Genomic DNA, 23,079 nt, shown 5'->3' on the forward strand with positions numbered 1-23,079 from the left:
ACATGATTTAAGCTGTATAATTATGTTGAAGTCTCCTGCATTAATATTGAGCCATACTATTTCAATTGCAAATGTTGAACCAAAACAGTTTTCAGGTGTGTAAACTTCCAATTGTTGTTTTATTTGAGCAACCAGTTTTGGCGCTACATTACACCATCTCCAGGCCCCCTGACTGGCAAGTAATGAGTGTAGGGATCACTGTGTTAAAAATCTACGGATACCACTAACTGAATGTTGGCCACTATTTTGACTGAACAAGATGTGAGAATCTTCCTTCGTTTCGGTGAGGGGGCTTGAAGATGGCATAATGTAGAGCTGAAACTGCTTGTTCAAATAAAGTAACAATTGGAACTTAAGACAACTGAAAGGTGTTTTGTTTTGGCATTCTATATTGACCATCTGTATTAAATGGAAATACTGACACTATTTCAATTGCTATCCACAGCGCCTGAATGTGTTCTGCACAAACTGATTTCTTCACTAAAGCTTATAAATGATTTAAATGGTTCTATATCATGCAAAACATTATGGCTACAGTGTTGTATAAAAATTTCCATAATGTTCAGGAATAGAATATGTATATTCCTATACCCTTAATTGCCACTGACCAGTCCTTAACAACAACAAAAACAACAACAACAACAACAACAACAACAAAAACCATACATTAGACACCAATTGCTGGATAAAGAGCAACCCCCAGACTTCTTCATGTATTAAAGTCTTCAGCTGGCCACATCCATTTTGGTTCTCTGTGTTTTCTAGCATCAAACAATAACACACTGACTCTCCCCAGACTCATTATGCGTCAGGAAGCATACATATGCAACCATACAAGGCTTCTAACAAAAAAGGAGAGACTTAACTACTAATAATCCATTCATCTAATCACAGATTTCCTAATGACCAATGCACAAGCAAATTCATTGCAAACTGTTAATTTTATTTCTGACTTTTTCAAATCCCCTTAATAAAAAATCAAAGATAAAGGAGACTGTAATATGCATATTCTTGAAGTACTTAGAATACAGTTATTTAGGCTTCTCAAAATGGCTGCAACCATTAAAGTTTCAAATGGTTTTGAGCTGTTACTAACCTTGTTGATCTACATTTACATCTACATCTAAGTCTACATAAATACTCTTCAGTTCAAACTTAAGTGCCTGGGAGAGGGTTCATCGAACCACTTTCACACTATTTCACTTTTTAATAGTGGGCTTTTCACGTGAGCTCTGATTTCTCTTATTTTATTACAATGATCATTTTTCCCTATGGAGTTGGGGGTCAACAACATATTTTCACATTTGGAGGAAAATATTGGAGATTGAAATTTTGTGAAAAGCTCTCACCACAATGAAAATTGTCTTTGTTTTAATGATTGCCAACTCCAACTCGTATGTCATGTCTATGACACACTCCCTACTATTTCATAATAATACAAAATGAGCTACCACTCTTTGAACTTTTTTGATGTCATCCATTAATCGTATCTGGTAAGGGACTCCATGTTGATGTCGCTCATTACCTAATGAGAATAAAAAGCTGGTTGTGTTGGACAAGAAACCTATTTTCTGAATCTGTGGTGACTGTGTGTCAACATATCATTTTTCTCAAGGTAATTTGTAATATTTGGACACAGCCTGTGTTCCAGAATCCTACTGCAAATCAATGTTAGTGATTTGGGTCTACAATTCATCATTTCCTTTCTTTGGTACTGATGGGACCTATGCAACTTACCAGCCTGTAGGTACAGATCTTCCATCAAGTGAGCAGTTTTATGTATTTGTTAAGTACAGAGCTGTTATATCAACATACTATGAAAGGAATCAAATTGGTGTGCAATCTGCACCAGAGGACTTGCCTTTATTAAGTGATGTAAGCTACTTTGCTGCCCTGTGATGATATGTACTTCCAAGTTACTCATCTTGGCAACAGTTCTTGATTTAAATTCTTGTATATTCACTTCATTTTCTTTTGTGTGGAAATTTTGGAAAACTATGTTTTGTAACTCTGCTCTAGTGACACTGTTATCAGTAACATTGCAATTGCTATCATATAGTGAAGATATTGATTGTGCCTTGCCGTTTGTGTACTTCACATATGACCAGAACCTATCGGGATTTTTTGCTGGATTTCAAGACAAGAGTTTCATTTCTGATTAAGAGAATCCTGCATTGAAGTTCACACAAAATTTTGAGCTTCTGTAAAATATCACTAGTCTTGGAGATTTTACATTATCTTTAATTTAGCATGCTTTTTTTGCTTCTTCTGCAAGTGTTCTGACCTGTTTTGTGTACCGTGTCTATTATTAATTTATTTGGTACAACTCTCTGTATTGCAATTTCTTTGAATTTAAGCCACATCTAATCTACACTTTCGTAGTTAGTTTGAAAGGAATAGAGGCTGTCTCTTAGGAAGGTGTCAAGTTAATTTTTTATCTTCTTCTTCTTCTAATAGTTATGTTTTGCATTTATTATTGGTGGGTCCGGGTGCTGTGGTGTTACATCTCACCACAATGACATCCCTGTATCCATTGCAATGCTTCCTATTTGTTAGGGGTTATTTGTTGCCAAGAGGTAGAATATGTTTTCGCAATCTGGGCTAATTGTTCAAAATAATCTTCAGAGGCAATATTTAGTATGAGTTTAGGTGATGTTTTATGCCTATTAGTGACTTTAAACATGTAATTTTGCCAGCGTATTGAGGATAGATTGAAGTCACCAATAAGTATAATTGAATGAAATGAAATGAGACTCAAGTCTTCTTTGAACTGTTCAGCAACTGTATCATCTGAGTAGGGACGTCAGTAAATGGAACCAGTAATTAATTTATTCCTGTTGACAACTATAGTCTCTATTCATACTAACTCATAGGAACTACATATTTCAATTTTGCGGCAAGATAAACTACTTCTAATAGCAACTGTATTTAATTTGTCCTTTCTGAATGCCGCCAGGTCTTTCGTAAAAATTGTGGCTGAACTCTGGTTTTCGCCAGCTTTCAGTATCTATAATGAGTTGTGCTTCAGTGCTTTCTATTAATGTCTGTAGCTCTGGTTCTTTGCCAACTCAGCTACAATAATTTACTACTTCCATAACTATGATTCCCATGTCAAGTCTTATCCTGTGGTTGTCTGGCTGGCACCCTATGAGACTGAAACCCTTTTTTTTCCCCTCCCGAGATACTTTGACCTAAAAAAGAGCCCAGTCCACTCCATACAATCCCCACTACCTGTACTGCCACTTCCTTTGTGTAGTGGACCCCTGTCTTATTAATTGGGATTCTATACCCCATTATCCTATGCTGGAACTCTAGGAATCTGCAGCTTACATGGTCACAGAACCACCTGAGCCTCTGATTAAGACCATCCATCCAGCTCTGTACCAAAGGATCATAACTGGTCATGTCAACAATGCTACTGATGATGAGCTCTGCCTTCATCTTGCAAGCAAGACTGATAGTCTTTACCAATTCTGATAGCTGTCAAAAACAACACAGAATCTCTTCCAACCCAAAGTGGCACACATTGTTAGTACCAATATGAGCTACCACCTGCAGTTGTCTGCAGCCTGTACTGCACATGGCATCTGGAAGGACTCATTCCACATCTTGGATGAATTCCCACAGTATGCACATGGAGTGCACATCATATTACTTCTCCTCCTTGGCAGCACGATCCTCAGGTGCACCCTATGCGTGTGTCTAACATTGAGGCCCACAACTACCAGTAAACCTACCCTCTGTGATTGCAGGGATCTTGCAAGCTAAGGGTCTTCCTCTAAAACAGGCCAAGCGACTGCATCTGGTGTAGAATCTGTATCAGCCACACCTCTCTCCCAGCCAATAGGGAGGCCTTTCAATTGACCCGCCAAAAATTATTTTATTACCTTCCACAGCTTGGGGCAACTTCCCACTCTGCCACTGGTGAAGGGTCAACCCCATTGTGGGCAGTAACCAGGGTATCAACAGTACTGAACTGATCGGGGGGACACATGGAACATACTGGACAGTCCCTTGGATCCCCACATCTGTCCCCTCACAGTGATATGTGAAGCTCCGAGTTGAACAATAACAGGTGTGACACCGTTGATTTAAAGTTGACTTGCGTACTTGCACTAATTCCATTATGACTGATAAATTTTCACCCAAAGCACAATGTGAAAGAAGAAGAAAAATTGCAAATGTTTCTCAAAGTCAGTCATTGGGTCTTTATTAGTCTTTTGAATCTCCAATCTATTTTTTAACTAATGAATCATGAACCCCTGTAAAGTACGTATGAAGTTGATGCTTTCCACGGTTGGGATTGAACAGGAAGTTAATTTAAATTCCAGTGACATGTTAATTTTGTCTTGTGGTCACTGATTACTGGAGTGTGATAACAATGTATAGACCTTCCATTAGGTTATTAGCTTGTAATTTTCATATCTCGTAGAGTCAACAATTTTTTTAAATTAACTACTACTATACTGAATTCAGAAAAAAACGCACAACATGCAAATCAGTACTGCACAAGGCCTGGCCACACTATTAGAAATAAAATGTGAGGGTAAATCAGTGAAAGAAAAAGAATATTCAAAATTCTTTAGTGTTTATATTGATAATAACTTGAAGTCACATGTTACAGAGCATCTTAAATGTCTAAGCTCTGCAGCATTTGCATCATAGAGAATATAATATTTTGATGATGAAAATGTCAAAAAAGTTAACTTTCCCTATTTTCATTCAGTAATGTTTTATGGAATGAGATTTTCACTCTGCAGCGGAGTGTGCGCTGATATGAAACGTCCTGGCAGATTAAAACTGTGTGCCCGACCGAGACTCGAACTCGGGACCTTTGCCTTTCGCGGGCAAGTGCTCTACCAACTGAGCTACCGAAGCACGGATCACGCCCGGTCTCACAGCTTCACTTCTGCCAGTATCTCGTCTCCTACCTTCCAAACTTTACAGAAGCTCTCCTGCAAACCTTTCAGAACTAGCACTCCTGAAAGAAAGGATATAGCAGAGACATGGCTTAGCCACAGCCTGGGGGATGTTTCCAGAATGAGATTTTCACTCTGCAGCGGAGTGTGCGCTGATATGAAACGTCCTGGCAGATTAAAACTGTGTGCCCGACCGAGACTCGAACTCGGGACCTTTGCCTTTCGCGGGCAAGTGCTCTACCAACTGAGCTACCGAAGCACGGATCACGCCCGGTCTCACAGCTTCACTTCTGCCAGTATCTCGTCTCCTACCTTCCAAACTTTACAGAAGCTCTCCTGCGAACCTTTCAGAACTAGCACTCCTGAAAGAAAGGATATAGCGGAGACACGGCTTAGCCACAGCCTGGGGGATGTTTCCAGAATGAGATTTTCACTCTGCAGCGGAGTGTGCACTGATATGAAACTTCCTGGCAGATTAAAACTGTGTGCCCGACCGAGACTCGAACTCGGGAGCACTTGCCCGCGAAAGGCAAAGGTCCCGAGTTCGAGTCTTGGTCGGGCACACAGTTTTAATCTGCCAGGAAGTTTCATATCAGCGCACACTCCGCTGCAGAGTGAAAATCTCATTCTGGAAACATCCCCCAGGCTGTGGCTAAGCCATGTCTCCGCTATATCCTTTCTCTCAGGAGTGCTAGTTCTGCAAGGTTCGCAGGAGAGCTTCTGTAAAGTTTGGAAGGTAGGAGACGAGATACTGGCAGAAGTGAAGCTGTGAGACCGGGCGTGATCCGTGCTTCGGTAGCTCAGTTGGTAGAGCACTTGCCCGCGAAAGGCAAAGGTCCCGAGTTCGAGTCTCTGTCGGGCACACAGTTTTAATCTTCCAGGAAGTTTCATATCAGCGCACACTCCGCTGCAGAGTGAAAATCTCATTCTGGAAACATCCCCCAGGCTGTGGCTAAGCCATGTCTCCGCTATATCCTTTCTTTCAGGAGTGCTAGTTCTGCAAGGTTCGCAGGAGAGCTTCTGTAAAGTTTGGAAGGTAGGAGACGAGATACTGGCAGAAGTGAAGCTGTGAGACCGGGCGTGATCCGTGCTTCGGTAGCTCAGTTGGTAGAGCACTTGCCCGCAAAAGGCAAAGGTCCCGAGTTCGAGTCTCGGTCGGGCACACAGTTTTAATCTGCCAGGAAGTTTCAATGTTTTATGGCTTTATATTCTGATGCAACCAGCCATTGTTTGTTGCACAGAAGCATATAATAAGAGTAGTGTGTGGGTTCTACTTTAGAACCTACAGTAAACAGCTGTTTAAACATGTGGGCATACTGACAACAGCCTCATAGTACATTTACTGCCTTGTGGAGTTTGCTGTCAACAATAAATCACAGTTTGAAACAATTGTAATGTTTGTAAATATGATGTGGGGAGGAGAAGTGATTTACACCATCCATCACTCAGCTTTAGTGTGGGATAGAAAGAAGTTATGATGGCCACATGGGCTAATATAACAATGAAAACAATTAATTTTTGACAAAATGATTTATTTGTATAGATTAAAAATCTACTCACCAAGCTGCAGCAGCTCACACACATAAAAGGAGGCTATAATTAGGCAAGCTTTCAGAACCAGTGGTTCCTTCTTCAGGCAGAAGAGTTGAAGGGGAAGGGAGAGAGGTGAAGGAAAAGGACTGGAGAGGTCTAGGAAAAGGGGTAGATTTCGGTAAAGTCACCCAGAACTGTGGGTCGGGGGAGACTTACTGGACGGGACAGGATGAGAAGAAAAGACTGTTTGTTCGGGACTGCATCAGATGAGTTTTGAAAACCTGAGAGCTTAAAAGTATAAGACAGGGTAATAAGAGAGAATACTGCTTGAACATCATGAATGAGTTAATAAGAGTGAAAAGTTAAGTGCTTTGTGCATAACAGAGGTGGCAGTGGAAAATAGATGGGTAAGACAATGAAAGGTGTAGAAAACTAAAACAGAGTGACAAAAAGAGTAGTTACTGTGGAGAAATACTGACACAGAAGAAATCAAACAATGGAAAATCCAGGATGGAATGTAACAATGCTATTGAAAGGAAAGTAGCTACTCACCATATAGCGGAGATGCTGAGTTGCAGATAGGCACAACAAAAAGACTGTCACTTTCGGCCAACGAGGCCTTTGTGGAACACACACACACACACACACACACACACACACACACACTCACACTCTCTCTCTCTCTCTCTCTCTCTCTCTCTCTCTCTCTCTGCATGCATGTGGCTTCAGCTGCAGATGCTGTAGCCATGTGTGTGCTCTGCCTTTACCTTTGCATGCATGCATGTGTATCTATTTTTGACAAAGGGCTTGTTGGCCAAAAGCTTATACTGTGACAGTCTTGTTGTGCCCATCTGCAGCTCAGTATCTTTGCTATATGGTGAGTGGCAACTTTCCTTTCCACAATACTGAGACAGAGGAAAGTAATGTAAATTGAGGGCAGGTGGATGGCAAGAAAAAAGGACATGTTGTGGTAGTTTACACCTATGGAGTTCTGAGTACTGGTGTCTGGGAGAAAAATCCAGATGGTTCGCATGGTGAAATAGTCACCAGGGTGATGATTGTCGTGTTGTAGAGAATACTCTGCTACATGATATTGCATGTTGCCAGTATACATTCCACTGAAAGACTTGCCTTATACCACCTCCTATCACCACCTATACCAGTCCTATAACTGGCAAAACATATGCTATTAACAGGAGAGCCACCTGTGAAACAGCATGTCATATGTCAGCTGTTATGTAAACATTGTTTGGCCTTTTACACCGGCATGACTGCCACCAAATTATTAATTGGGATGAATGGGCATAGGCAGAGAGTGCAACATGTATTATCCTGTTGCAGAGCATGCTCTACAACATGACAGTCGTGACCTCAGTACCTGTTTCACCACTCGCGCCATCTGGATTCTTCCCACAGACACCAATTTCTCAAAACTCCGCAGATGGGAACTAGCTCTACAACACGTCCTCAGTTCTCACCACCTACCTGGCCTTCATTTACCTTAATTTCTTCTGTCTCAGCATTTCTTCACAGTAACTACTCTTTCCTTCACTCCATTTTAGTTTTCTACATCTTTACCATCTGTTTTTCACTGTCCCCTCACCCACCTCTGTTCCGTAAAATGCACCTAGCTTTTCACTTCTATTAACTCAAGCATTATATTTAAGCAGTAATCTCTGTCTTGCATATTACCCTGCATTCCACATTTAAGCTCTCAGGTTTTCAAATTTAATCTGATGCAGTCCCCTACAATCAGTCTTTCCTTATTGTCATGTCTGTCAGTCTCCCCTGACCTGTGGTTCTTGGTGATTTTCCCAAAATCTACCCCTTTCCCTGGACTTCTCCAGTCCTTTTCTTTCACACCTCTACCTTCCCCTTCAACTCTTCTGCCTGAATAAGGAACCATTGGTTCTGAAAACTTGCCTAATTATAGCCTCCTTTTATGTGCGCATTCTGCTGCAGCTTGGTGAGTAGATTTTTTATCTATACAATTAAATTATTTTGTCAAAAATTGATTATTTTCTTTGTTACATTAGCCCATGTTAGTAAGAGGTTGCATTTATCCATGCCGATTCCATGTGTGTTCTCCACATCTTAGTGAGAGGTCAGATTTATCCATGTTGATTCCATGTTTTTTCTCCGCATCTTAGTGAGATGTCACATTTAACCATGTTGATTCCATGTATATTCTACCCACACTGTGTGACGTCATCAACTTTGGACTCCTAACCTCCTCCACTCCTGTCTGTTATCTAATGTGGTTCCTTGTTTTCTTGTCTCTTCTACTGACCCTTAGTCTGCATCTCTCCTCTGCTTGCTCAGAAATCTTCATTTTTGAATTTTTTTTTTTTTTTTTAACTGAGAGTACGTATCTCACTAATTCAGTTTCAAAATTATTGTAAGCGCTCCAGTTCATTTATACCCTCCTGCTTACTTATTTTACTGTCACTAAAACAGTGCTCTAAACACACAAACTTGTCAACTGGTTCATGATGTGGAATCTCCTTCATGTACACCTACACAATTACCCTGCAATTCACTCTTAGTGTTTGGTAGAGGATTTATAGAACCACTTTCAGATTATTACTTATCTGTTCCACTCTTGAATAGCATATGGGAAAAATGAAAGCTTAAACCTTTCTGTGTGGGAACTGATTTCTCTTAATTTATTACGATGGTCATTACTCCCTATTTAGGTTTGAGTAAACAAAATATTTTGGCATCCGGAATGGAAAGTTTATGGTTGTAATACACTCACTGCCATGTTTCATGATAATCCAAAAATGAGTAGTCTTTCTTTGAACTTTTTGATGTTCTCCATCAATTACATGTCATACCTTAATCCTATGTGATAAGGATCCCATTCTGTACAGCATTACTCCAGAAGGGAACAGACAGTGTATTGTAGGGAAATTCTGTAGTAGATTTGTTGCAGCTTCTAAGTGTTCTGCAAATGATATGCAGTCATTGCTTTACATTCCCCTCATACTGTATGTGATGGTTCCATTTTAAGTTGTTTCTATTTCAATCCCTAGGCAATGACTTGAGTCAACAGCACTTAAGTTTGTATGATATATTGTGTAACAGAGTTTTTTAGTACTCATGTGGATAACCTCATAGTTTTTGTTATCTACAGTCCATTGCTACTTTTCATGCCATGCAGCTATCTTGTTTAAAACATTTTGTAATTTGTTTTGATCTTCTGGTGACTTACTAGATGGTAAATGACAGCATCATCTGTAAACAATCTATGGTTGCTCAGATTGACTCCCAATTGTTTATATAGATTAGAAACAGTAGAGGGCATATTAAACTTCCTTGAGGAATGCAAGATATCACTTCTTTTATTCTCAGTGTCAGGAATGGTGTTAAAATGTTTTCTTTTAAGAATGGTTTTAATTTATGGGAAGATCCAGAAGTTGAATGGTGCTAAATCTGGTAAGTAGGGCTGATTTGGACAGACAGGAACATTTTTGGCAGCCAAAATCTCATTAATCAAAAGCAAGGTGTGGCACAGTGCATTGTTACGATGAAGAGTGAAGACATTGGCCCTTTTTTCTGGTCACTTTCTTCATACATCTTTTAAATTCATTGCAATATGGCTTTTGATGGATGTGCATTTCCATTGGGAACTATGATTTTTCATCTCAGGGTCATACCGACACACCCAAATTTCATCGACAGATACAGTTTTCAACATTAAGTCCAGATCTGAATGAAGATAGTCCTTCAACTCTGTACAAGCCAACACATGATTTTCATTCTGTTCGCCACTTAAAAGTCTGGGAACAAATTTTGCAGCCACTCATCTCATTTGCAAATTATCAGTTAAAATGCTTTGCACAGACCCTGTACATGATGCTAAGTTCTTCAGTAAGCTGTCAAATGGTTGTTCCCCTTTTGAATGAACAATTTTTGCTTTTTTTATTTTTTCTATTTTTTTATTTTTTATTTTTATTTTTTTTATTTTATTTTATTTTATTTTTGGGGGGAGGCGGGGAGCATACCACAGAAGTGATGAAGCACTTAAACAAATGTAGAAACAGAAGTACAACTTCAAATGGCCAAGATTGCTATTGTACAGCATTTATTGTGATGACCGGTTTCAGGAAACTACTTCACCATCATCAGGTCTGCAAAGTATAAATCAACATATTCAAGCACACTGGAATCAAATGTCAAGGGGTATAATACAATTTTACATAGACGTGGACTATACCATGGAATATAACATCCATCTGCTGTAAATCTTGATCAAATGCATATTATACCATGTCATATCGTAGAATGATCTTCATGAACATGAGTACTGTGGTGTCACCGCCAGACACCACACTTGCTAGGTGATAGCCTTTAAATCGGCAGTGGTCCGTTAGTATACGTCGGACCCGCGTGTCGCCACTGTCAGTGATTGCAGACCGAGCGCCGCCACACGGCAGGTCTAGAGAGACGTCCTAGCACTCACCCCAGTTGTACAGCCGACTTTGCTAGAGGTGGTTCACTGACAAATTACGCTCTCATTTGCCGAGACAATAGTTAGCATAGCCTTCAGCTACGTCATTTGCTACAACCTAGCAAGGTGCCATTATCAATTGCTGTTTATCTTGTGATGCCTGTACCGTCAGACCGATGTTCACCAAGTATGGATTAAAGTTAAGTATTCCAGCAGCAACGTACCTTATTGGCTATATTAATTACATTGTCCTGTTCCAGAACTCACGCCAGCCTGCGTGAGCTTAAACGCGTGCCTTTCGGCTACCAATCATAGTGGCTTGGCTGTTTTGCCAAGTCACAACAAGTACAATAGTATATTAGCAAGTCAAGCATAAAATAGCAACTACATAAGACAACGTACATATTAAACTGATTATACAAGCTCATGTTTGTACATTAGCAGAATGAAGACTGAGATTCTCAAGGAAACATAGAAATTGCAAACAATGCCATCGGAATTGGTGTTAGCATCCTTTGATATAACGAACCTCTATCCAAACATACCAACTGGAGAGTGTCTTGAAATAATAAAGAATAATTTGTTAACTCATCATAAGTTCAGTCATGGAGAAATTGTTGTATTGATTGAGCTGCTTGAATTATCTCTATCTTACAGTTATTTCCAAATTATTAACAAATTTTACAACCAAAATGAGTGCTTGGTCATGGTTAAAGCCTGGCTTGAACCAATTATAAAACAACTTTAAACAGAATGTGTAGTTTACATTAGAAACAGAAAAAGATAATGTGATAAATTATTTGGATATCACTATTAAGAAACAGAATGGTTAGCATATCTTCAGCATATTTTGGGAACCAATGAATACTGATATGATTATTAATGCTTCTGCTCGTTATCCATTGCATTACAAGATGGCTTATTTTAATACAATGTTATAGAGAATGTTAAGTTTACTAATGGCTGTCAAAAGTGTGAACAAGAATTTTCAACATTAAAACATATTGCTGTAGCTAATGGCTATCCTCAGGATTTACTCAAAAATCTGTATGGAAAGCTGAAAAATAAAAATTTCATAAACAAATCAATTTTTCCCTTCAAGACAATGTGTTTCTATAATTTCATTACAGTTCAGGTCTCCTTGTTCTTCAATATTGATTCCCATTTGGTCATTCATTGGAAAGACATTGTTTTCCCTCTTGCTTTGATGGTATTCATTGTAATGCGTTTGTTTGTATGGCCATTTTTTGCAGCAGCTGTTAACATCTGTTATTATAGGTTATCTATCTTGAGCTGACTGCAGTATAATTAAAAAGAATTACATCAGATGCATTTTGCTTTTATTTACAAAGCATCTTCTGTGGCATTGGTGTTTCTTTACATAGTCTGCACCTTCCCCTCTTTGTAGCAGTGGTTGGTGTCGATGGGCTTCATATTACATGAGCAGTTTTTGTCATTTTGCATTATTTCCGGCACCGCACTATTTATAATTTTGCTGCACTATTTATAATTTTGCTGCACTATTTATAATTTTGCTGCACTATTTATAATTTTGCTGCACTATTTATAATTTTGCTGCACTATTTATAATTTTGCTGCACTATTTATAATTTTGCTGCACTATTTATAATTGTGCTGCACTATTTATAATTGAAAACACTGTAGCAGTGATGAATGAAAAACAACTAAGAAAGTCAATTATAAATAGTGCAGTGCAGGAAATTCCAAAAACTGCAGATGTAAAATAAAGCCTGTCAACATCAACCACTGCTAGCAAGAGGGGAAGGTGCAGACTATGTAAAGAAACACCAGTGCCGCAAAAGATGCTTTGTAAATAAAAGCGAAACATGTCTGGTGTAATTCTTTTTAATTACATTTCATTGTAATGCTTTTGCCTTGGACATTATTTTGTGCACTTATGTCACATAACACATAGACTTTGTGTGACATACTATTAGGTTGTGACATTTCTGGTTGCATTTTGTTTTTGTTATATTTATTAATTTATAAAATGTGGTTAGAAGCAAATATCACTAGGGGAAATATAGATGCTGCCTACAAGAAAATTAGAGAGATCTTTAGAGAAAAGAGAACTACTTGTATGAATATCAAGAGCTCAGATGGAAAACAGTCCTAAGCAAAGAAGGGAAAGCAACAAGGTGGAAGGAGGATATAGAGGGTGTATGCAAGGGAGATGTACATGAGGGCAATATTATGGAAATCTAAGAGGATTTAAATGAAGATGAGATGGGAGATACGATACTGCATGAAGAATTTGACAGAGCACTGAAAAACTAAGTCAAAACAAGGTCCCGGGAATAGACAAAATTCCATTAGAACAACTGATAGCATTGGGAGAGCCAGCCATGACAAAACTCATACATCTGGTGAGCAAGATGTATGAGACAGGCGCAATACCCTCACACTTCAAGAAGAGTATAATAATTGCAATTCCTAAGAAAGCAGATGCTGACAGGTGTGAAAATTACCACACTATAAGTTTAATAAGTCCTCGCTGCAGAATACTAGCATGAAATCTTTACAGAAGAATGGAAAAACTGATAGAAGCTGATCTCAGGGAAGATCAGTTTGGATTCTGGAGTAATTTAGGAACATGCAAGGCAATATTGACCCTATGACTTCTTACAGAAGATAGATTAAGAAAGGCAAACCTACATTTATAGCATTTGTAGACTTAGAGAAAGCTTTTGGCAACACTGACAAGAATACTCTCTTTCAAATTCTGAAGGTGGCAGGGATAACACAGAGAGCGAAAGGGAGAAGCTACTGGGACAAGGTTGTAGCCTGTCCCTGACATTATTCAACCTGTGTATTGAGCAAGGAGTAAAAGAAACAAAAGAATAATTTGGAATAGGTATTAAAATCCAGGAATAAGAAGTAAAAACTTTGAAGTTTGCCAATGACATTGTAATTCTGTCATAGACAGCAAAGGACTTGGAAGAACAGTTGAACAGAATGGACAGTGTCTTGAAAGAGGGATAGACGATGAACATCAACAAAAGCAAATGAGGATAGTAGAATGTAGTCAAATTAAATTAGGTCATACTGAGGGAATTAGATTTGGAAATGAGAGACGTAAAGTAGTAGATGAGTTTTGATATTTGGTCAGCAAAATAGCTGGTGATGATCAAAGTATAGAGAACATAAAATGTAGACTGGCAATGGCAAGAAAGATGTTTTCAAAGAGAAATTTGTTGACCTAGAGTATAGATTTAAGTGCCAGGAAGTCTTTTCTGGGAGTATTTGTATGGAGTTTAGCAATGTATGGAGAGAAACATGGATGATAAACAGCTGAGACAAAAAGAGAATAGACGCTTTTGAAATGTAATTCTACAGAAGAATACTGAAGATTAGACAGGTAGCTCACATAAGTAAGAGGAGGTACTGAATAGAATTGGGGAGAAAAGAAATTTGAGGCACAACATGACCAGAAGAAGGGATTGGTCATTCTGAGATGTCAAGAGATTACTGATGTAGTACTGGAGGGAAGCATGGAGGGTAGGGAGAGTGGAGTGTGGAGTAAAAATCATAGGTGGAGACCAAGAGATGAATACATTAAACAGATTTAGAAGGATTTAGGTTGCAGTAGTTACTCGGAGATGAAGAGGTTTGCACAGGATAGAGTACCATGGAGAGCTGCATCAAACCCATCTTCGGAATGCAGAGTGCAACACCAACAACAAAATGTATGGAAGTAATAAATATTAAAACGTGACAATTTTTGTGACTATACTATTCATTCCATTTATCCCTGTCAATTCCTATTTTACACTTAGACTTTTATCACTATGATAGTCCCTAAACCTCGAGCTACAAGTTAATAGCTTAAAAGAGTTTGAATTGTGTACAGTAAGCTGCATAGCCACATTTATGTAGATGTTAAGACCATAATGACTTATTCATGGTGAGTAGAATAACTGGTTATATTATATAGCATTTTTTAAATTGTATTACATAGCAAGTTTCAGGATTATGGTATTTATTTCTGTGATCTTGTAATCCATATCATTCACACCATGACCTCAAGCACCATGCTAGTACCTCAACATTGAGCTGCATGTTGATAGCATAAATATTGTGAGTTGTAAAAAGCCGGCTAAGCAGTTTCATTGTATGGTTGCTGTAATTTTAATGATGTGTTTGTGGTAGTTACAAATGGAACACTTGATATCCCTTTTGCAGTTCCTTCATATTTGCTTAACTACAATGAGGTATCGAACACCAGTGTATGGCTGTCGAGGTTTTATGCTGCCTGAATATTATGACGTGTATATTTTTTTTGGTGCTTGTTATTATAATACAAACATTCCCTATGACTGGCTTCACTTCTTCGGTATTAAATGATATATTGAAGATCCATTGCTTCCTGTTATGTTTTTTAAGGTGGTTTTAAGTTTGATACAAATTAATTTAAAATTATTATACTTAATAAGTATAGCATACTCTGATCTCGATTATTTATTGTATGTTTTCGGTGTAACCTCCTTGGATCATTGGTTTGCCTTTATACGACATACAACACAATGTACTTTTGTTTGTAGCTGTGCAACTGGTGGGTGGTTGTAACATCTGTAATATTTGCTTGAGAATCTCAGTCTTCATTCTGCTAATATACAAACATAAGCTTGTATAATCAGTGCGATATGTACATTGTTTTATGTAATAGTTGTCTTGCTGATATACTATTGTTCTCATGTTCATGAAGTATCATTCTATGATATGACATGGTATAGTATGCATTTGCTCAAGATTCAGTGAAAAATATACAGCAGATGGTATGTTATGTGCCATGGTATAGTCCATGTTTATGTAAAATTGTATTGTGCACCTTTACACCTGATCCCAGTGTGCTTTAATATGTTGGGTCTGTGCTTTACAGGATTGATGATGACAATGTAGTTTTCTGGAACCGGTCATCACAATAAATACTGTACAGTAACAGTCTTGGCTGTTTGAAGTTGTACTCCTGTTTCTACATTGGTTTAAGTGCTTCATCTCTTCTGTGGTATGCTCCTCCCAATTTGAATTCATTATTTATTTGAGACAAAAGTATCTTCAGGAATTCTCCAGGGAAGTGTGATAGGACTGGTGTCGATACAGGAGAGTCTTGATAGTTTGCGGTGAACAGGATTGGGACCATCTCGAGCTACTGAAAACTTGGAATATATAAATTTATGTGAGAAAAAGGAATAAAATGATGATGAAAAGAATACAAGCATCAAAATATGAAATTTATCAAAACAAATGTTTTATATAGGTATTTACATTGTCAGAATAAATGTTTTAAGTCAAGCCTGGTTACAGTTTACTTTGTGAAAAAAATTTCTGTGCCTTTTGTTTGGTGAAGCTGTAATATTTACTCATGACAACGTCATGCCACTGTATGAAGAGCAGAAGGTTAGTTGGTGTTGCCTCGGGCTGTTGTTCCACAAATTGCATGGTGTCCTCATTACTAGTAAAATCTCGCCCTCATCACCTTTATACTGTGTTGGGGTGTTAACCACATCAATTGTAGAAGACTGTGTGTCTTCTGATTGTTTGCCTGGATTTAACTAGTCAGTTATTTCCACATTTTCTGCCTTTTCACAGCCTGACAACGTTCTAATTAAATTACGCAATGGATGATCATCCTCTTCGTCAAAATATTCAGTTTTGTTTTAGGCCTACTTTCCTGTAGAATTTTCCTCCATGAGATAGAAACTGTATCTGACTTTGTCTCACTTCAAGACTTACTGATCCAATAAACAACTTCCTTCACAGTCACTTTCTTTAGAGCTCATACAATACTTTCATTGCCTTCTGAATGTGATGGTAATCACCGACACTTTTTCTTCAGGTATTTCAGAATGCCCTGATCCATTGGCTGAATCAACCTGGTAATGTTTGATGAGAGAAACAAAGTGTGGATCCTGTCAAACTGCAGTTCTTCTGTATTTGGATTTGGGAATGCATTATCCATTGTTAAAACACCTTTGCATGGCAGTCACTTTCTTTTAAAAAACTTTTTGCACTGCTCTACAAAAAGAGTTCAAAAACCAATTCTTTTCTGATTCATCCAGGCATTATTTTGTTGCATGTAGATTACCAGAAGATCTGACTGGGTTACATTCTTGTGTTGGCAGACTTCCCAATCGTGACCTGTTCTAGTTTGTGGGTTCCTGAGGCTGCTATGACTTTTTTATGCCCATGAGCACTTTTTCTTTCACAAGAAGCAAGTGTTTTTGCCAGCAACTTGAAATTTAAACCAGTTTTGTCACAAGTGGAAATTTGTTCATTATATTAATTTTCTTCAGTTATGATTTTTTAAAACTTTACAAAAAATTTTGATGTGGTATCAAAGTTCCCAGAGTGTTTTTTCACATACATCTAGTTGAGGCACTCCATACCTCTTTTTCCACTTGTCGTGCCAGCCCACTCTAGCAGTGAAACTGTCATAAGCCTGAGCCCATTCTCTCACTTGCTTTTTAAGACTCCAACTTCAGCTAAGAGATTCTTCCAAAAGATACTTGAGTACTGCTAGAGTCTTTGGGATCCCCATCGGGTTGGATTAAAGGAAGAGATTGAAGCATTTCAGAGGTGTACTGCTTGATCAGTTGCTGAAATTCTCAATCGGCACAAGAACGAAAACAATCAATTATTCATGAAATTATTTTATTGGATAGATAAAAAATCTACTCACCAAGTGGCGGCAGAGCACACACGTAAAAGGCTGTTGTAATTGTCGAGCTTTCTGAGCCAGTTGCTCCTTCTTCAGCCAGAAGGGCTGAAGGGGACAGAAGAAAGGTGAAGGAAAAGGACTGGAGAGGTCTAGGAAAAGGGGTAGATTTTGGGAAAGTCACCCAGAACCATGTGTCAGTGGAGGCTTACCGTATGGGATGAGAAGAGAAGACTAATTGTTGGGGACTTCATTGGACAAGATTTGAAAACCTGAGAGCTTAAAGGTGGAAGACAGGGTAATACGCAAGTGGGGACTACTACTAAAACATTGTGAAGAGTGAGTAAGCTAAGTGCATTGTAAGTAATGGAAGTGGGAGGGGGCAGTGAAAAATAGACGAGAAAGACAATGAAAGATGTAGAAAACTAAAATGGAGTGAAGCAAAGAGTAGTCTGCTCATGTAGAGATACGTTACTCAGCTCATAATAATAGTTCAGTACAGACACGTGGGAGATATGTGTTAATGTGTTTCTTAAGTTTACTTTTTTTGCATATTGTTCAAGGAAGCACAAAAAGTCCCTAAGGTTGCATTGTAGTCATATATTTGTTTACATTTTGATGCAGTAAGCTGAAAGATCTTGTTTACATTCTTCTTTCCAACATAATTACCGGATTTACTCGAATCTAAGCCGCACCTGAAAAATGAGATTCGAAATAAAGGAAAAAAAAATTCCCGAATCCAAGCCGCACCTGAAATTTGAGACTCGAAATTCAAGGGGAGAGAAAAGTTTTAGGCCTTGCCTCCAAATCGAAACAAGTCGGTCCATTGTAATATGAGACACAATTAAGGTCGAATGAATGACGATACAGCTACAGTAGTTTGGTTCGAGTCGTAAGCTTAGCAGTTAAGCTTTACCAGGTAGCCATTGCTATGCGTCAGGCGCTCCGTCCGTATTTATACGGGTACACTTCCTTTTTCATGTGCTTCGTCTGGTTTGAATCGATTGCTTATTTTGCTTTGATCTTATAAGTGCCGTTTTCTTTGTTGTAGGTGTTTACGTCACTCTAAGCTAAAAATGCATTACTGTAATGTGTCATGCATTGTTTGTCGCATTCTGATAGTGCGTGTTAACGGCATGTCGCCGCTCGCGGCATGGCTTGCTTTTGTGCGCGCTAACGCTGCTTACAATTAAAAAACAAAGAGAGGAATCGTCTCATTAGCGAAACAATGGCAAGAGACTCCTATTTGTTGTTACTTACACTGCTGCTTTCTTTGATAATGATCAACAAGAACCAAATAATAGACTGCGTATGATAGAACATGTGCTGAACAAGAGTTAGGCGAAAATTTTTCTCCGTTTGAAAATCTTTGCGGCCGCTTCTTTGGTACATCAAATTCTGCACAGAAATTAGTCATCTTAGATTTAAAAATCTAGTCAGTTGCCGTGCTTCATTTCTGACTGTATCACTATTAGGCATAAGAATAATACGAATATAAACATGACACGATACGTATATTCTTCCGCGTTTACTGTTGTGTCACTCTAGTTTCGTAGTTTATTAGGTAGACAGGATTTAAATGAGATAGCAGCAAACACGAAAGAATACATGGCATAATGTTTATATTCGTATTATTCTTATGGTGAAGGGAATACTGCATGTGATTCACATTACATCAGGTTCATATTAGCAACCATCTCTTCCCACAGGCAGGAAAAAATTCTGAACGTAGAGTTAGCCATATTGACAAGCATCCCAAACAGTCTTGCCAGTCGGATTTTCGTAGTATATTGAAATTCTGCTACATTCGAAGATGAACAATACGGAATTTGTATTTACTTCGTTGGATAATGTATGAAAATGCAGTGGTCGAAACTCGGGGCGGAGAAAAAAAGCTCGTCTTCCACCTTTTTTTTTTTAATTTATTTACTGACGCAGAGGTTTTGGCGCCAGTATTTATCTTTGTGCCTACAAAGCATGCCTGTGTAACCGGACATATATTCGACGGCAGGAGTTAGTTGTGGCGGCACCTACCAACATTTTTTCTGAACTTCCGCTTGCTTTGCACTCGATTCCAAGCCGCAGGCGGTTTTATGGATTGCAAAAACCGGAAAAAAAGTGCGGCTTAGATTCGAGTAAATATGGTAAGTAGAACTTCTCCCTTTATTATTCAGTCGATGTTGCCAAATGCTAGTGTAATTTTTAATTTGTTTGGTTCAGCAAATTTCGGGTCTAGTGAAGCAGGGGATACAACCCGTCGGCGTCATAGATAGTAATGTCTGTTCCTGTGTAATTCTTCGTACTCACCTTAAAATCAGTGTGTTATATCAGTTTGAAAGTTCTAACCAGCCATAGACAGCTTCAGCTCCAAATGTCATAAAACACAGAATGTAATGTAAGGAAAGCAGTCCTATGTTTTTAATCCTGGTACCTTGGCAAACTAAGAGCAGAAACAAAGGAAGTCAGTGAAAGAACATTATTTGTTGTAGCTGTAAAAAACAGAATACAGAATGATATAAGATAAAAGTATACCTAGAGCTTTGCTTCTTTCAAGATAGTTATTATTTATTCTGTTGTGAAACTAAGAAGCAGTTGTTATGAACGAAAAAATCTAGATTACTGTTTTGTTATTGGTTGAGAATTATTTGTTAACAGTCTTCTTGCAATAAATGTATTTATTTTCAGGTCCAGATTGGAGGACATAACATCACATCAAATATTGCAGAAGCCTTTCAGCTGATGGGTTACTGCCCTCAACATGATGCTCAGTGGAAGAATATTACCGTCAGAGAGCACCTCGAGTGTTACGCAGCCATTCGAGGTGTGCCTCCAGAAGACATTCAGAGGTACAAATGCTAATTACTATTTCTCAGTGGGGCAGAATGTTCTAACTTTGTAGTGGTATTGTTACTGATGCACCAACACTTACTTTGTGCTTAGACTGTCAGAGTGACAGTATTCTCTTGGCGTAACATGTTAACATCATGAGAATTTTGTTATTGGTTAGGTAGTATGTATCACAAAAGTATTGGAAATGTGGCATAGCAACACGGTTGCTACAGGAATCTGTCACATGTTTAGTACATCCATTACTGTGATGCTTTCCATCTGTTATGAAAATTGCATTGTGGAAAATCTTTTTTTCGGTCTTCATTCGTCCTTCTTTGTGTATAGTATTTCTCTTCCATGACACTTTCACGGAAGATATCGCATTTATTTTATCTGTGATGAAGATGAAACAAATCTTACAAGTCAACCACACTTTAATACCTAAAGTAGAAGCATTTTTCTGAACTTGGCGATTCCATTGCAGGGATGTATTGAACCCATGACTTCTCATCACTAAACTGAAGCATCAAGCAAACACTTTCCCTAAAGTTGTGCAACATCAATGGCTGCACCTCATATAAATCTGTGTATTTAAGATTAAATAATTTTTCTGCACAGTGATTATATAATGTGGCTGTTGGCTGGTCACTACAAAATGATTCATATAACATAAAAGTATAGCTACTGCAGCTCAATGTCAAATCACTAGTTCTGAAAAAAAAAATAGAAAGAAATGTCTGTTTTGCTCTATGGTAGCAACTGCAATATCAAAAAAGATTTATTGAATGTAGAAATCCTGCATTTGGCTGTAAAAAATTTATATTTATTGTGATTTTTTGACATATAGTCATTTTCAAGCACTGTAAGCTCACTCTGCAACATTAAGTTGTGACATGCTGGAACATAGTTCCTGACAGTCTGAAGTTGGAGACATATGGAGGTATAAATATACTCATGGTTCCACACATCATTTGAGCTAACACCATGTATCTAATGCAACAACAGCAAACACCTAACATGAAAGTAAAAGCAAAATGCATTACGTGCACCAAAGTACAGTGTTCATGTAGCTAATGTGGTGCATGGATTACAATGACAGTGAAATGACAAAAATATAAACATACAGAGAGTGTGAGCTTGAGTTTACAAAGATATTATATGTACAATGTGATTCCTTGATAATGCTACAAACTTTGAGGGATGATGGACACTGGCCTTAGTTCACATGTAGACAGTGTGTTAGAACATTGATTTGTAGCTATTTATGTGAAGAATGTTAAAATTGGCAAAAATTCATGTAATTTACATTTCACAATGTACAGGACTTTGAAATCTGATGCTACTGTGTTTCTAGTGTGAAAGGATTATTTTTGGCAATGACATGTATACATGTCAGATGATTTTAAAATATTACATGTGCTGAAGCACAGTCTTTTGCAGCACCACTTGAAAACAGCCCAAAGGCCGAAGCTGCAATTGTGAAATAAATAATTTCTACAGTCAATGGTGCATATGATGTCCCTTAAAATATTCTACATGACTGTGAACCCTGACCATGAGGAGTTGACCGTTCTTAGACTGTTTTAGGAACATCTTACAGGATGGTGTGCTTAATTATAGTTGGAATTTGTGGACTGTCAGTTTTGGCAAGTAATCTAGACCATGGCATACTTGTTGATAATTAGTACCTGCTTTATCCTTCATAGGCATGTTGACATTTGTGCTTCATTTACATGGTACCACACTTTTGTATGATTGTTGCACCTGTTTTATGTGTGTGGACTGCTACCTTAAATCTACACCTAAAATTTTTTACCCACTGCAATATAAGGGTATATTGCTATCTAAATTTTAGATGATAAATAGTGAGTTTTGAAGTTTTTTAAGCATTTTAGCACCCTGAAAGCTGGACTCTCGATAACTAGACACTTTGGGAAACTCAACAAGTCTGACACATTTACCGAGCGAGGTGGCGCAGTGGTTAGCACACTGGACTCGCATTCGGGAGGACGACGGTTCAATCCCGTCTCCAGCCATCCTGATTTAGGTTTTCCGTGATTTCCCTAAATAGCTTCAGGCAAATGCTGGGATGGTTCCTTTGAAAGGGCACGGCCGATTTCCTTCCCAATCCTTCCCTAACCCGAGCATGAGCTCCGTCTCTAATGACCTCGTTGTCGACGGGACGTTAAACACTAACCACCACCACCACCTCTGACACATTTTTTGACTTTGAAAAAAGAAACAAAACATAAACACGCACAGTATTTTCATAAAAAGCTAATGTAATTTACAGTAATAATCATGGTTATAGACTATTACAGAGCAATGAATATACAGCTCTGAAAAAGCTGAAATATACAAATCGAGCCCTCATTTACTTTTTTCGGATCAGCAACAATTAGATGAGGGCGTTGAATTTTTTCATTGACATCCTCTACTGGGTTCATTGCATGGCAATAAAGACATAAAAAGAAATGTCTTGGATTCTAACACTGACTCAGGGTAGCCTGCACATTTGTAACATGCTCTGTTTTGTCCTCTGCAGAAAATGGATCAAAAAACTCTAGAATTTCTTCAAAGTTTTTGGTGGTGGGGGGTGGGGGGGGGGGGGGGGGGGGTGTGAGTATTATGTGCCTCAGCGATACAAATAGCCATACTGTAGGTGCAAC

General features: G+C 38.4%; 1 protein-coding gene and 1 non-coding gene across 2 annotated transcripts in view; both read left to right on the forward strand.

Moving 5' to 3' along the window:
• The window catches only part of LOC124544655 (cholesterol transporter ABCA5-like), a 347,877-nt gene that overhangs the window by 293,237 nt on the left and 31,561 nt on the right, over window positions 1-23,079 (forward strand). Inside the window, exon 28 of the mRNA XM_047123269.1 lies at window positions 20,267-20,427. Coding sequence (XP_046979225.1) covers window positions 20,267-20,427 — 161 coding nt within the window. The remainder of the gene's footprint in view (window positions 1-20,266; window positions 20,428-23,079) is intronic.
• Trnal-caa lies at window positions 6,008-6,082 on the forward strand. The gene has a single exon. It is a non-coding gene; the product is annotated as a tRNA-Leu (tRNA).

The sequence above is a fragment of the Schistocerca americana genome, chromosome 8 (assembly GCF_021461395.2).
Source record: "Schistocerca americana isolate TAMUIC-IGC-003095 chromosome 8, iqSchAmer2.1, whole genome shotgun sequence".
Taxonomy (NCBI): domain Eukaryota; kingdom Metazoa; phylum Arthropoda; class Insecta; order Orthoptera; family Acrididae; genus Schistocerca; species Schistocerca americana.